Below are 13610 nucleotides of genomic sequence, written 5' to 3'. Positions count from 1 at the left end.
CAGCACAATGCAGGCTCAGATAAACTCTATTGAATGTTTAATGGAGTAAGATAATAGAGGCATGGTGACAGCCCATTCTCTCAGATCATAAACAGAGATTGCCACTAAACTGAATATAAAGCCACTTGATTAATTAATCATTAGAGTCTTCCTTTCATGTCCACGGGGGCATTTGCTTGTAGTGTGACATCCCTGTCGAAGCCATCTGCTTGCAGTTGGGTTTCACTCACAACAATGCTGTTTGTCTGGAACCTGTGCTGAGCCGCCATTCTAATGTGCGATGATTAACAACAGCCTAATCATAACTAATGAGTCCCTCTCATCCAGCCCTTTATGCTGCTAATTGTTATACAACAACATGATAAATGCTTAATATGCGAAACATGTTAATGCGCTAAAAGGCTAAGTCAGGGGGAAACTAGCGATGCTGCAATCAAACCGCATGCTGAATTAGCACTAATCAAGATTTAAGATGACAGCCTTATTGCTGTTTGCTCCTCGGTATGGGTTTATGAATGTTTTATGGCAGAGTTTATCTCAAATATTTATTTAATGTCCTCCACTTAGACGTATCAAGAAAATCAGGTGCAGTTAAGTCAAGATTAAGGCATAATGCCATGCTGTCCTAAATCTGCAATTTACAAATCAAGCCCTCAGCGCAAAACCATTAGGCTGGAGGGTTGCATCCTTGATAGGTACTCAACAGGGCATTTTGGCTTTAACACTAATGTGCCATGAGACTAAATGAGCCTTTATTATCCCCCGGATAAGCCTAATTTCTGAGAAATGAAGAAAAAACTATTCAAAATTGGATTTGAATTCTACCGGTTTAAGTTTATGGAGCTTGAGCTCGTGAAATATTGTTAAAGAAAACATAGTTTGGTCCATGACACCTCTACAAATGCTGTCGATAATATAGATTGACTGGCTATCATACATACTCATTCTTATGATAAATATGCATTGTTCTTATAAAAAAAGTGGTAGGAATTTCACAAAATGCTGCTAACCTGCCCAACGCTCCAGTCAAAGTGATGTATGCAAAGAGCAGTTTAAATATTCACCGCCTAGCTCTACCTCACAACTAAAGGAAGGGAAGTGACAAAATTATTTTGTCAAGTTGAGCGATATAATATTTAGACAGGTTGGATTCAGATGGTTTTAATGTAATTGGCGAGGACCGCTCATCCCTGCCCAGGTTCTCATGGGATAGTCTGTGCCTGCAGAGCTGCCTGAGGCAACCTCCTCGACTGGCAGAGAGCCTGACAAGCGGGTCAATCACTGCCTCTGAATGCAGCCGCCGCACTGCTGACCTCCGACCAACAGGGGCAGCAGATCCCACATCAGCACAATATCTCAAATTAGAAGAAATGCTTGAAAAGCTACAAATGCAACTGAGCCTTCTAATAAGCCTTGCCTGCCCACATTGTAAGAGATACGGTTTATGTTCTTGATTCAGGATACTTGAATAAATTAGCTACATTCTTTCATTTTCCTTTATGCTTAGTCCCTTTATTAATCTGGGGTCGCCACAGCGGTATGAACTGCCTAAATTAGCTACCAATAGAATATAATACCAAGATCAATTTGTTTCCTCATAGAGTCTGTGATAATAGACTGCTTAACAAGAAGATTTAAGGGGATAGTTCAACCGAAAATGTAAAAAATTCTGTCATTTACTCAATGGACCCTTTTTACAAGACTGTTATGACGTGTTTAATGGTCATCATAATCTTAAATCATTGAAAGTTTTTAATACTCACATATTTAAAAAAATGTATAAACATTTTAATGGATATATTATATCATCTTTGCGTCAAATTACAAGAAAAAAAAAAAACGAATTAGCGCTTATGTGAGGTGTTGCTAATGCAGCATCCATGGGGCTGAGAGTAAATTTGACGAGAGAAAATTTGACTCCTCTGACTGCAATTATCAGTCTCACACTACTTTTTCCTTTTTCTGAATGTCTTAATAACACCATCGTGGAGTTTTTCTTTTATTATTTCATCAACTTGGATTGTAAAAAGATTATTTGTACTCTCTGATTCACTGCGCTCTAAGTTTACTAAAATATGACGCCTTCCCCTATACTGAGAAACCCGGAAATAATTAATAGCCAATAATTTACTGTAGATGAATGAATAATATGCAATCATGTAACGCATATAATTTAAAAAATATTCTAATTGCTATAGGTAAAATACGTATAATTTTAATTATATAATATTTTTTTTCCTTAAAAAAGTGCTATATTTTGCTGACTAACATGCATTGTCCTTATTGTTTCGAAGAATGTTTAAATCCAGAGAAAAAAAAAAGAAATTTTAACACTGTAAAACCCAATAATTTAAGGTAACTTAAACCATTTGAAGAAACAGATTGCAACAAATCAATTAAGTTTAAAAAGTTATCTTAATGAGTACTGTGAACTTAATCCATTCGAGTAAATGAAGCAATTTGAGCAAGTAAAACCCAATAAATGAAGAGAACTCAAACCAACTAAGTACTGTAAAACCCAAAAAGTTGAGGCAGCTCAAACCTTTTGAGGAAACCAATTGCTCCAAACCATTTGAGTTAAAAACTAATCTATTTAAGTACTGTGAACTTACTCCATTTACGTTGAAGTAATGAGGTATTTAATTAACTCATTACCTTCAACACTGAGTTCAAAACTCTCAGTAAATTTGGAGTAACTACACTCATTTCATTTGATAAAGTTGACTGTTTTACAGTGTGTCCTGCGTCACCGCGCTAATGACGTCAGACACCCTGGATTTACGGTGGGTTTTATAGAAAACAGGTAAACACCAAAGTCAGACTGCACACAGCAGCATTATAACAGAACTATAAAATGTTTTTAGTATGATGAAACAGCACTGCTTCTTCCCCACACAATAACAACCAGACGTGGTCAACTGTAACATAATTAAAGCTCCGCTGCTTTGCTGCTGAAGTTGCGTCATGCTCATTTTTTATTAGCAATTGCTTCAGTGGTGTCATTTCTTTCACCGGTTTTCAGATCCATACTATCAGAATAATATGTTTTGAATACTTTATCTCATCCATGAACATAATTTCTGATGAGTTCCGTAGAATGCAATGAAGATGACAACTCCCATGATTACACGCCCAGTCACAGCATAATCAAACTACATCAATGTTTGCTGTGTATATGAGAAAATGACTGTGCCTTTAATTTGTTAATACATTTAAGTTTACAGAGCACATGAAGAGTTCAGATGCAAAAGCCAAAATGTAATAATGACATTGAGTAAATGCTTTAGGCACGTAGTACACCATCAACAAATACATTTGCTTCTAATCATCGAAATTGTCAGCACATTCAAAAATAACAGTTTGTTGGCAAAAGCCGCTAAATGCAACTTGCCTTTGATAGCAAAAGCCTCTATATCCCAAGAACCAATCAGAAGACGCAAATCGAATCATATGTTTTCAATGTAGCAGAGCTTTGATGAGGACACAGTTTTATTCCCCTTCCGATTTCGATTTTAAAAGATGAAGTTTAATGAACTGGATGAGCCTGACTGTCAGTGAATGACAAATAAAAACATGCCTTACCTCAATACTCTTTTAAAGAAAAAGAAAACAGTGTATAGCCGGTAGTGTAGCACGCATTAATATATATATTTTTTTTTTGCGCAGCAACACTACTTTGAATGAGTCTGATTTACTATGCATTAAACGGCAACTGTGCTTCACAAAAGACAGAGTTAAGATGCCGTTCTTTTATCCCACATAGATGCTTTAAGGATAAACAAGAGACCAAGAACTTAAGTATGGTGAGAATGAATGGATGACAGCTTCTAAAATTGTCTGAGAGACATCCCTTTTGTCCTAGGAGGCCTACCTTGTGTTTTATTTGCTAATTTAAGCTATTTTTAAAAAGATAAATAAAATGTTTAAAACTTTACATTATTTAAATTACTTCATAATACCTATAAGTCTGATAAGCTGTTTATATTAATGGACTATGCACAGATATTGATGTTTCACAATGTTTTTACACAACATTATTTGAATCTAACAAGCTTAGTTTACAATGTTTGCAATGTTTACATTGTTCTACTTACATTAAATCTAAATCCCAAATATCGGAAATGACAACAGATTGTTAAGATTTAATTAATGTCAGTTATAATGTCATTGATTAATGCACTTACTTGACAGATTTCAATCATTCATTTTCCTTCTGCTTTGTCCCTGGTTTATCAGGGGTTACCACAGCGGAATGAACCGCAACTTACTTGACAGATTTATATATTTTTAATTTTACGTGTTTTATGTTTGGTAAAATAATTTATAATTGCATCTTTTAGTAGATTTTCAACTCTTGTCTCAATAGGTGGATTTAGAGTTTTATGCAAAAAAAAGCAATGGCGGATTTAGCCAATCTAACTTATTCAATTCACTTATAGGTGACACAGAGGCACGGTAGGTAGTGCTGTCGCCTCACAGCAAGAAGGTCACTGGTTTGAGCTGGGCTGGGTCTTTGGACTTGTGGGGGAAACCGGAGCACTCGGAGGAAACCCACGGCAACACAGGAAGAACATGCTAACTCCACACAGAAATGCCAACTGGCCCCACTGGGATTTGAACTGGTGACATTCTTGCTGTGAAGCAACAGTGCTAGCCACTGAGCCACCGTGCCGCTCAGTTTGATTACCACATTTTAAATGTGCTTTCAAAAGATCTTAAACAATTCCCAAAATTTCTAGTTTTTAATGATCACATAACTTGCTCACAACAGTATCACTTTAATTCATATACAGTGCTCAGCATAATTGAGTACACCCCATTTTGAAAATTATTTTTTATCTATTTCTCAGTGAATATAGGTAATGTATTTTGGTGCATTTAAACAAAACAGGTTTATTAAACAGATTAATTAATAAAGTTAATATTTTTGTCACCAAACGTGTTTAGAAATTGAAAGATAATACAATTAAATTCAAGCAAAATGTTGCAAAAAAAATTACAACCTACAAAATTTTAGCTAAATGTTTAAATTTTTTTGCTTCTCTTGATTTTTACTCTTTTTAAAATTTGTATTTACTTTTTTTTATAACATATAAATTTGGTTGTACTAGTTTTTGGACCGTTATTGTAAGTTATTTTGTTAGAAAAGCTCCAGATTTGGCATCACTACTGTCTAATCTAATGTATATGAACAAATATAATATTGTATAGCTTCCTATTAAAAAAAATAATTTAAAAGAGAGATTTGTAAGGGGTCTACTTATGCTGAGCACTGTAGATGCTACATGTACCAGTGTTTACCTTGTGAAAATACATCTACATGAGGCTGGTCAGCATTGATGATCTTCAGGCAGTTGTGGTAGGTGCGCTTCAGAGCGTGAGCTTCTGTGTGGTATTTCTGCAGCTTTTGGCTCATAACTTGAACTGGCATAAGAGTCCTGGGTGTTTCTAAACGCTGTGCAACCTCTTCACTCTCAGGCCACATGAAGGTGACATGATATACATCTGAAACAATGAAAAGAATCATGTGGGTAAGGTCACCACATAAGTTTTATACACCAGAGTTTATGTGCTGAGCTGGATATATTGTGTGTAAAAGAACTTCTTGGTAGCATTTGTTCTGACAGCGAATGTCCTAAAAGAGGCTCATAAACAGAGATCATAAATAAACAAAAGGGAAAGTGGCAATTATGTGGAAATGGCGAATCCGCACCATCGCAAATCTGCAGGGAGCTCTGGCTTTTGTTCATTACAGCTGGGCTTTCCGAAACCCTGAGGACACGCAGGGCCCGATTGGGATTCAGCAAACAGGTTGAGCGCTGTCAAGGTCCACACATAACGAAATGCATTCTAACAAGGGTGCGTGTTGGCTGCCTGTCTCTCAGTCTCACTCTCTGAACTAAGAAAAGTGTAATGATCATACAGACATTACCTCCTGTGACAGGGTCTATCCTCTTGCCTGAGCTCCTTTCAATCAGGACGACATCAGGAGCTTCCAGCATCACTGTGAGGAAAGAGTTAAAAGTAAGCGCTAGAGTTTGACACGTCCTCCGGGGACTTCTAGTGAGTCCGAGAGGGATATTTGGCCGGTCTCATTATCGAGTCCTGACTCAAACCTTTTGTTTTTCAGTTGGGAACAGCAAAGTGTTTGGACAACATGCCACTAACCAACGTGATCTGGGGTGATGCCTGCTTCTTGTAGACATAGCGCCTCGTCTTGCGTCTTGGGAATGGCTTCCAAAACCCAGCCCTGGAAATACAATGCATGTTATGCACACTAGAGAAAGAACAAACAATCTGCTTTAAACAATAATCCAACTCTCTGGTGACACTGAGTCCGACTCTGCTGGTGACAGACAATGCTGACATCTTCTGCTAATAACACAGCTGAAAGCCTCCGTTTCGTATTAAATAAACACACCCACACATACGCACGCGCTCGATTCAACTGTTTACATTTCTATAAATGCACTTGCCTTTCCCTACGGTCAGCTATTGGGCCTAAAATGTTGCTTAAAATTGTTTTCATATAAGCAAAACAATATCCAGGCTGGAAAGAATACTTTAAAAAACAGTAATAGGCTTTGAATGAATAATTTTGTATGAATAATTCATATAAATTGCTGCCCTGTACCAGTCTAAATAATGAATGTATAAATTGTTGTATGAATAAGGAGAAAACTGGCCCATATGGGGTCTCATGCAGGGAGGCAAATGGAGGGTTAAATCCATAAAAACCTTGAAAATGTGCCTAATTCTCCAGCTCCTCTCCACACTTCTCACTTAGCAATAAAAATAACATAAGAAGAAAGGAACCCACATGCATATCATTCATTAGCTACAAATCCATAAAAAAAAATCCTCCTCTCTAATAGTCTCCTAAATCCCAAGGCTTGCTGTGCAATGGTGCGGTAAAATAAAGAACAGTCAAAGAAACCATCTCCCAAAAGTGCTTGTTAGGGGCCAACTTATTACTGCAGCGAATAATCTTAAAATAAATAAATATATGCAACAAACATTTATAGATCTAAGTATTATCAGAGGAGCTGTGGGTTTTTGCTGCCGAGTTTCGAGTGTCTGTTTGATATCAGCCTTTGTTTTTTCAGGCTTTGATCTTTAACGGCAAACCTATCCTTTGCTTCACCTGATCTCAGTGCGCAAGTTTCCTCCCACTTACTTTCCCATTAAGCATTTGATTGCCTCTGTGGCTGGGAAGCCCATGAGCAAGGCCTGACTCACAGATTGCTTGAAAGGCCTATATAGCCTACACAATTTTACTGGCATAAATATATAGGAAAATAGAGCAAACTGGCAGAATAGTGGGGGTTTCTGGCTGGTTTATTAATGTGTAGTGTTTATAAGTAGATGAAATCATATTCAATACAGAGCACACAGAAATCAGGTAAAGGGCAGATCCTACAAGGTGCTTGATTGTGATTGGCTTGGCGTTAAGATCCCATGACCAGTTTCTTTTGTCCATCCCTTGGTCTCGCTGCAAATAAAAAGGTGATCAGGCTTTCTGTGTTGCGGCCCCAAGGCTCTGGAATAGTCTCCCTCTGAACATCAGAATTTCTCCTTCATTGGATGCTTTTAAATCAAATTTAAAGACTCATTTTTACTCTCTTGCCTTCAAGTGATGCATGCATTTTATTTCTTATTTTAGTTTTAGTATTTTATTCTATTGTAAAGCACTTTGGATCAACTACTATTGTGTAAAATTGTGCTCTATAAATAATTTTGTCTTGCCTATAATTGTATCTAGCACCTGCATTTATAAATGTGCAACTATAAAGTAGTTCCAGTCTGGTCTTTACTGCATTGTGGAAGAAATAACTGAAGAAAGGCCATTGAAAATAATACTCCACATCATCTAAAGTGCAAAGCAGAAAATGCTATATATTACATTACTATATATTATATTACTATAAATTTAGACATACAACTTGGCTCTACTGTCTAATGCATTTAGGCATGTGGCCATGGTCAAGACGATCTGCTGCAGTTAAAACCAGAATGGAACCATCAGAATGGAAAAGTTGATTTAAGTGACTTTGAACGTGGCATGGCTGTTGGTGCCAGACGGGCTAATCTGTGTATTTCAGAAAGTGCAGATCTACTGGGATTGTCACGTACAACCATCTCTATGGTTTACAGAGAATGGGCAAAAAAAGAGAAAATATCCAGTGACCGACAGTTCTGTGGGCACAAATGCCTTGTTGATGCCAGAGGTCAGAGAAGAATAGTCAGACTGGTTCGAGCTAATAGAAAGGCAAAAGTAACTCAAACAACCACTTGTTACAACCGAGCTATGCAGAAAAGCATCTCTGAACACACGTCAAAACTTGAGGCGGATAGGCTACAGCGGCAGAAAACCACACCGGGTGACACTTGTGTCAGCTAAGAACAGGAAACTGAGGTTACAATTCGCACAAAACTGGACAATAGTAGATTGGTAATACGTTTCCTGGTCTTATGAATCTTGATTTCTGCTGCCACATTCGAATAGTAGGGTCAGAGTTTGCCGTCATCAACATTAAAGCATGGATCCATCCTGCCTTGTATCAACGATTCAGGCTGGTGGTGGTGGTGGTGTAATAGTGTGCGCTTTATTTTCTTGGCACACTTTAGGTCCATTAGTACTAAATGATCATCGTGTCAAGCCACAGCCTATCTGAGCATTGTTTCTGACCATGTGCATCCCTTTATGACCACAGTGTACCCATCTTCTGATGGCTACTTTCAGCATGATAACACGCCATGTCATTAAGCGTGAATCATCTCAGACTGGTTTCTTCAACATGACAATGAGTTCACTGTACTCAAATGGCCTCCACAGTCACCAGATTTCAATTCAAAAGAGCATCTTTGGGATGTGGTGAAATGGGAGATTTGCATCATGGATGTGCAGCCGACAAATCTGCTGCGTGATGATATCATGTCAATATGGACCAAAATCTCTGAGAAATATTTTGAGTACCTTGTTGAATCTATGCCACAAAGGATTAAGGCAGTTCTGAAGGCAAAACAACATCCAACCTAATAAATTGTCCCGTCGGTGAGTGTGTGTGTGTGTGTGGGTATATATAATCATTTATGATTATGATTATATTCTGACGACTGTATTTGTTATGATTTGTCGGCATTGTTGTTCTGTTCTGTTCCATTTATCAGTATCAAGTTAATAACATTCCCAGTGATGACTTGTGGCTGAAAGGTCATCCAAAATATGCAGGATTAGTTGGTGGTTCATTCTGTTGTGGCAACCCCTGTTTAATAAATGAACTAAGGGACTAAAAGAAATGAATAAATGAATGTAGTTAATAACACTGCTTTTCTTAAAGCAGCTTTACTTACAGTTTTGTCATTAGTAAACATGCTTTTTTAAGACATTATACTGTATGCAGTAAACAATATAAGTGTAATAACAGGTTGCGGAATGTAAAAAATAATGTAGCACATCCAAAATATTACGACTTTAGGATTTTGTAATACGATCCATCGTCAGTTTTTCCTTATGTAGCCATCTATATAAAAGCAAAGGTATATAAAAAGAGACTTAGGTAGAGTCTAAACTTCTTTCAGTCAAACTACAGTGCATACACACACACACACACAGTCTCTGCATACATACATTTCAACACAGAGCCCCACTGCGACTTGCTCCATTCCGTTTCATCCCCACATCAAAAGGGGCCATGGTGCAGTAGCAGTGGGCTCAGACAGAGACCCCAGGACTGGAACATCTGCAGTGAGGCCAGTTATCACAGGAGGGACATGCGTGGAGCAGATGTCACCAGCCAGCCCAACAGCAGGCAAAGCAGGGGAGCAGAAGAGTCGCCCCGACATGTCACTCACACACCCCAACATACAGCTCCCCCACACAATACACAGACACACAATATGGCAGCATGAGCAGCTGCAAAATACTCCACTTGACTTAAACAATTAGATCTCAATTAGCTAGTTAAATTAATTTTGCTTTAGTTTATATATACGATACAATATTTATCAAAGGAATAGCCCTGACTTTAAATCACAAAAAAAATAAAATCATAATAATATTTTTAGATGACATTTGAAAGAAATTTCATAAACTGTTAAAGAATAAAACAAATATTCACAATATTATCAAATGCATACCTAGTGATTGCATCCAGCACATTTAGAGAAACAGAAAACCGAGAATGTGATCTCCTATTTTCATAAACCAATGCATAGTATATACAGGAATCAGAGAGTGAAATTCAATACCTTTTAAGACTCTTTCCATCCATTTTCATACCTTATAACCACTTTAAATTTCAATTGGAAACACTGACGAGATTTTAAATTAAAGTATATTTACTAAATATTAATGTAAGAAACTAATCCAACACTAAAGCATTATTCATATACTGAATAAAAGTTGAAATAATCTAGCTAATTCAGCAGGTTGGTGCCTATAGAACTGCAGAAATAATGGCATTGCCTTGGTTACAGCAGTAAACAAAGCAGCATGATGTCAAATCAAGTATGATTTTATTGATTTCATAAACTACACAGCATCCTGATATTCGCAGATTTAATTCAGGCAAACTGTAGCATACAACCATACATTGCATAATCAAAAATGATGTCGAATTTAATACCTTGCAAAACAGCATTTAAGACTTTATAATACTATTAAGGGCCTTAAATTTATCTACATTGATTAATCAACTTTTAATACATTTTAAGACCACGCGGAACGCCTGTAATATAATAATAATAAAAATAATAATAGGTGACATGGTGGCTCAATGGTTAGCACTGTCACCTGACAGCAATAAAGTCGCTGGTTCAAGTCTAGGCAGGGTCAGTTGATATTTCTGTGTGAAGTTTGCGTGTTCTCCTCATGGGTTTCCTCTGGGTGCTTCAATTTCCCCCAGTCCAAAGACATGCGCTATAGGTGAATTGAATAAACTAAATTGGCTGTAGTGTATGAGTGTGTCTAAGTGTGTACAGGTGTTTTCTAGTATTGGGTTGCAGCTGGAAGGACATCCTATAAGTTGGCGGTTCATTCCGCAGTGGTGATCCCTGATGAATAAAGGGACTAAGCCGAAGGAAAATGAATGAACAAAAAATATAACAATATTTTTATATGACGTTTGGAAACAAATGTCATCAGACTGTTTTAGAATAAAACAAATATAATTCAACGCATACTTAGTGATCGAGAACGTGGTCTCCTATTTGTTAAAATTAATATAAAAAATAATAATATGCAAAGCAATGCAATTGAATCAACCACAGAAAATGTTTACTGTATATTACAATTCATGAGTTATATATTGAATCTATATCTATCTACATCTATCAATAATTAAATATTGATATATGTTTATATGTTTATATAAAAGCGAAAAAAGAATTAATCATGTCGCAAAATATTTCTGTAACAAATAAACTGTGGAAAAAATGTCACGGCTTTCACAAGGATATTCTAAAGGTTTTAAAATCCCAAACTTTTGAAGGAAGTGTACAATTTTTTACTACTGAAATCCTATTATGTTAAAACAACTAAAGTATTATCTGCATTGTTTACATTCAAAAAGTTTGAACATATCATTTCAATTGCCAGCTCTCTTTTAGATGTCTCCTTTCTCCCTCAAAATAGAATTACAGACACTATGCAAATTCAAACAGCATAACTTTATTTGGAAGCCTCATTAGGGATCGGGATGACTGTGACACGCGCCCCATGATCTTTCTTTCTTTCCTTCCTTCCATCCTTCCTTCTTTTTTTCTTCTCTTTTACTTAAAGGTCCATCTTTTTTTTCAGAGGACTGAGAGGCGCTCATTAAATTGACATTTTGCTTTAAATCATATTCATTACCTATGCTCCCTCTCTTCATTTTCCACAAGAGTACAAGTCTAAAGTTTTACAAACAGTGGCCTCATGAGAGAACGAGAGCGGGAATTAAGACAGCTTGAGAAGCGGTGACAGGCGGAGATGAACTAGATGACCTAGATTAGGCATGATTAACATTCATTGTTGCTTAATTTGGAAAAACAGGTAGACAAGCGCAGGCATCGGTGGCAAAGCAATTAAGCTTAGCTGTCTAGGCTCCGGTGCTGATGTGACGTGTCAATCATTCCCTTCTCTGGCCCATTAAAGCGCATGCGAAGCAAGAGACCGTGAGATGAAGGCTCCTCATGGTGAGCCAGAGATGCTTTGTCAGGTGTCTAAATCTACAGAGGAAAAACTCTACCTCAATCCTCTGCTCTTATGCAGATCAGTCGGGGAGGGAAATAATTAAATAACCCGATAAATACTATCAGACAGTTTGCCTAAAGGGATAAACATCCATTACCAGATTCAAAGCAGTCGCTAATCACAAACTACTGAGATTAAAAGGTGAAAGTTAAAGGATGGCGAGCGGAAAAGAAAAAAAAGTTTTCTCGGCTGAGTAAAGCTCCATTTGCGGAGTTTAGCGAGGAAAAAAGAAGATGCCGTTTGGTGTTGAACGATTTACATATTCCTCTGTTGCGGCCCAAATGAAGAAACTGACACTTCAGAGGAAGACGCGATCAGGGAGAGCGTGATTGATTGTGTGATTTGATGGAGAGATGAGAGGAGGAATCAAAAGGTGCGAGATCTGAGAACGGACACCTCAGCGGTGAGGCTCTTAAGTGGCATTAGTACTGAGATCACATGTAACTGGCAGCCGGTGAGGGGCCCGCTGGCGATGAAAGCTTTTCTCACCAGCAGTCTTGCTTTCACTGAGACCCGGCTCAGCAGTCCTCAAGGGAGGCGGAGAAACACACGTCTAATTATTTATCATAGAGGGTTGAGAGTAAATAAAGAATAAAATAATGGCAAATTATGTGGGCATCACACTCGTAGAAATATGAGCAGTTCAAAACGAGGAGGTCGCGTGGAAGGTCAGGATGAAAATATGTTGATTGTTAAACAGATTGCTTCACTTTCTTTCATGTTTTAGACAGGATGGGAAAAAACTCCTTAGTCTTTTGGTTTGTTAGTTAGTTAATTACAAAAGAAATATAATTATAATTAAAAAAGCGAGGCCTTACCCGCTGAACACAGTCAGGTTTTGATAGACGTTGTTGAATCAGTTGGATCCAGAGGTCTTTGGGGACATTCTATTAGAAAACAAGAAATTATGAAAAGTAAATGTTTTAATTAAAGTCAATCACTAAAACTTTTTTAAATAATACACAACAAAATTGATAATTTATTTAAAAAAAATTAAATCCTGCTTAACTTATAATGTAGCAAAATATTCATTTTCTTTTCGGCTTAGTCCCTTTATTAATCTGGGATCGCCACAGTGGAATGAACCGCCAACTTATCTAGCATATGTTTTTATGCAGCGGATGCCCTTCTAGCTGCAACCCATCTCTGGGAAACATCCATACACACTCATTCATACTCATACACTACGGACAATTTAGCCTACCCAATTTACCTGTACCACATTTCTTTGGACTGTGAGGGAAACCGGAGCACCCGGAGAAACCCACGCGAATGCAGCGAGAACATGCAAACTCCACACAGAATTGCCAACTGACCCAGCCAAGGCTCAAACCAGCGACCTTTTTGCTGTGAGGCGACAGGTCTACCTACTGCG

At 37.5% G+C, this 13610-nt stretch overlaps 1 protein-coding gene across 13 annotated transcripts in view; it reads right to left on the bottom strand.

Moving 5' to 3' along the window:
• The window catches only part of ak8 (adenylate kinase 8), a 40752-nt gene that overhangs the window by 21739 nt on the left and 5403 nt on the right, over positions 1-13610 (bottom strand). For 8 of the 13 annotated variants that reach the window (XR_015490243.1, XR_015490247.1, XR_015490244.1 and 5 more), the window contains 4 exon segments: positions 13054-13122; positions 6169-6250; positions 5933-6004; positions 5302-5505 (listed from right to left, as the gene is read on the bottom strand). Coding sequence is in view for 8 of the 13 variants with exons in the window: in NM_001020644.1 (NP_001018480.1) it covers positions 5302-5505; positions 5933-6004; positions 6169-6250; positions 13054-13122 (427 nt within the window). In the remaining 5 variants the exon portion in view is untranslated. 13 annotated transcript variants of the gene reach the window in all.

This window comes from Danio rerio, chromosome 5 (assembly GCF_052040795.2).
Source record: "Danio rerio strain M-AB ecotype USA chromosome 5, GRCz13ab, whole genome shotgun sequence".
NCBI lineage: Eukaryota > Metazoa > Chordata > Actinopteri > Cypriniformes > Danionidae > Danio > Danio rerio.
This window is presented reverse-complemented; position numbering and strand designations above follow the sequence as displayed.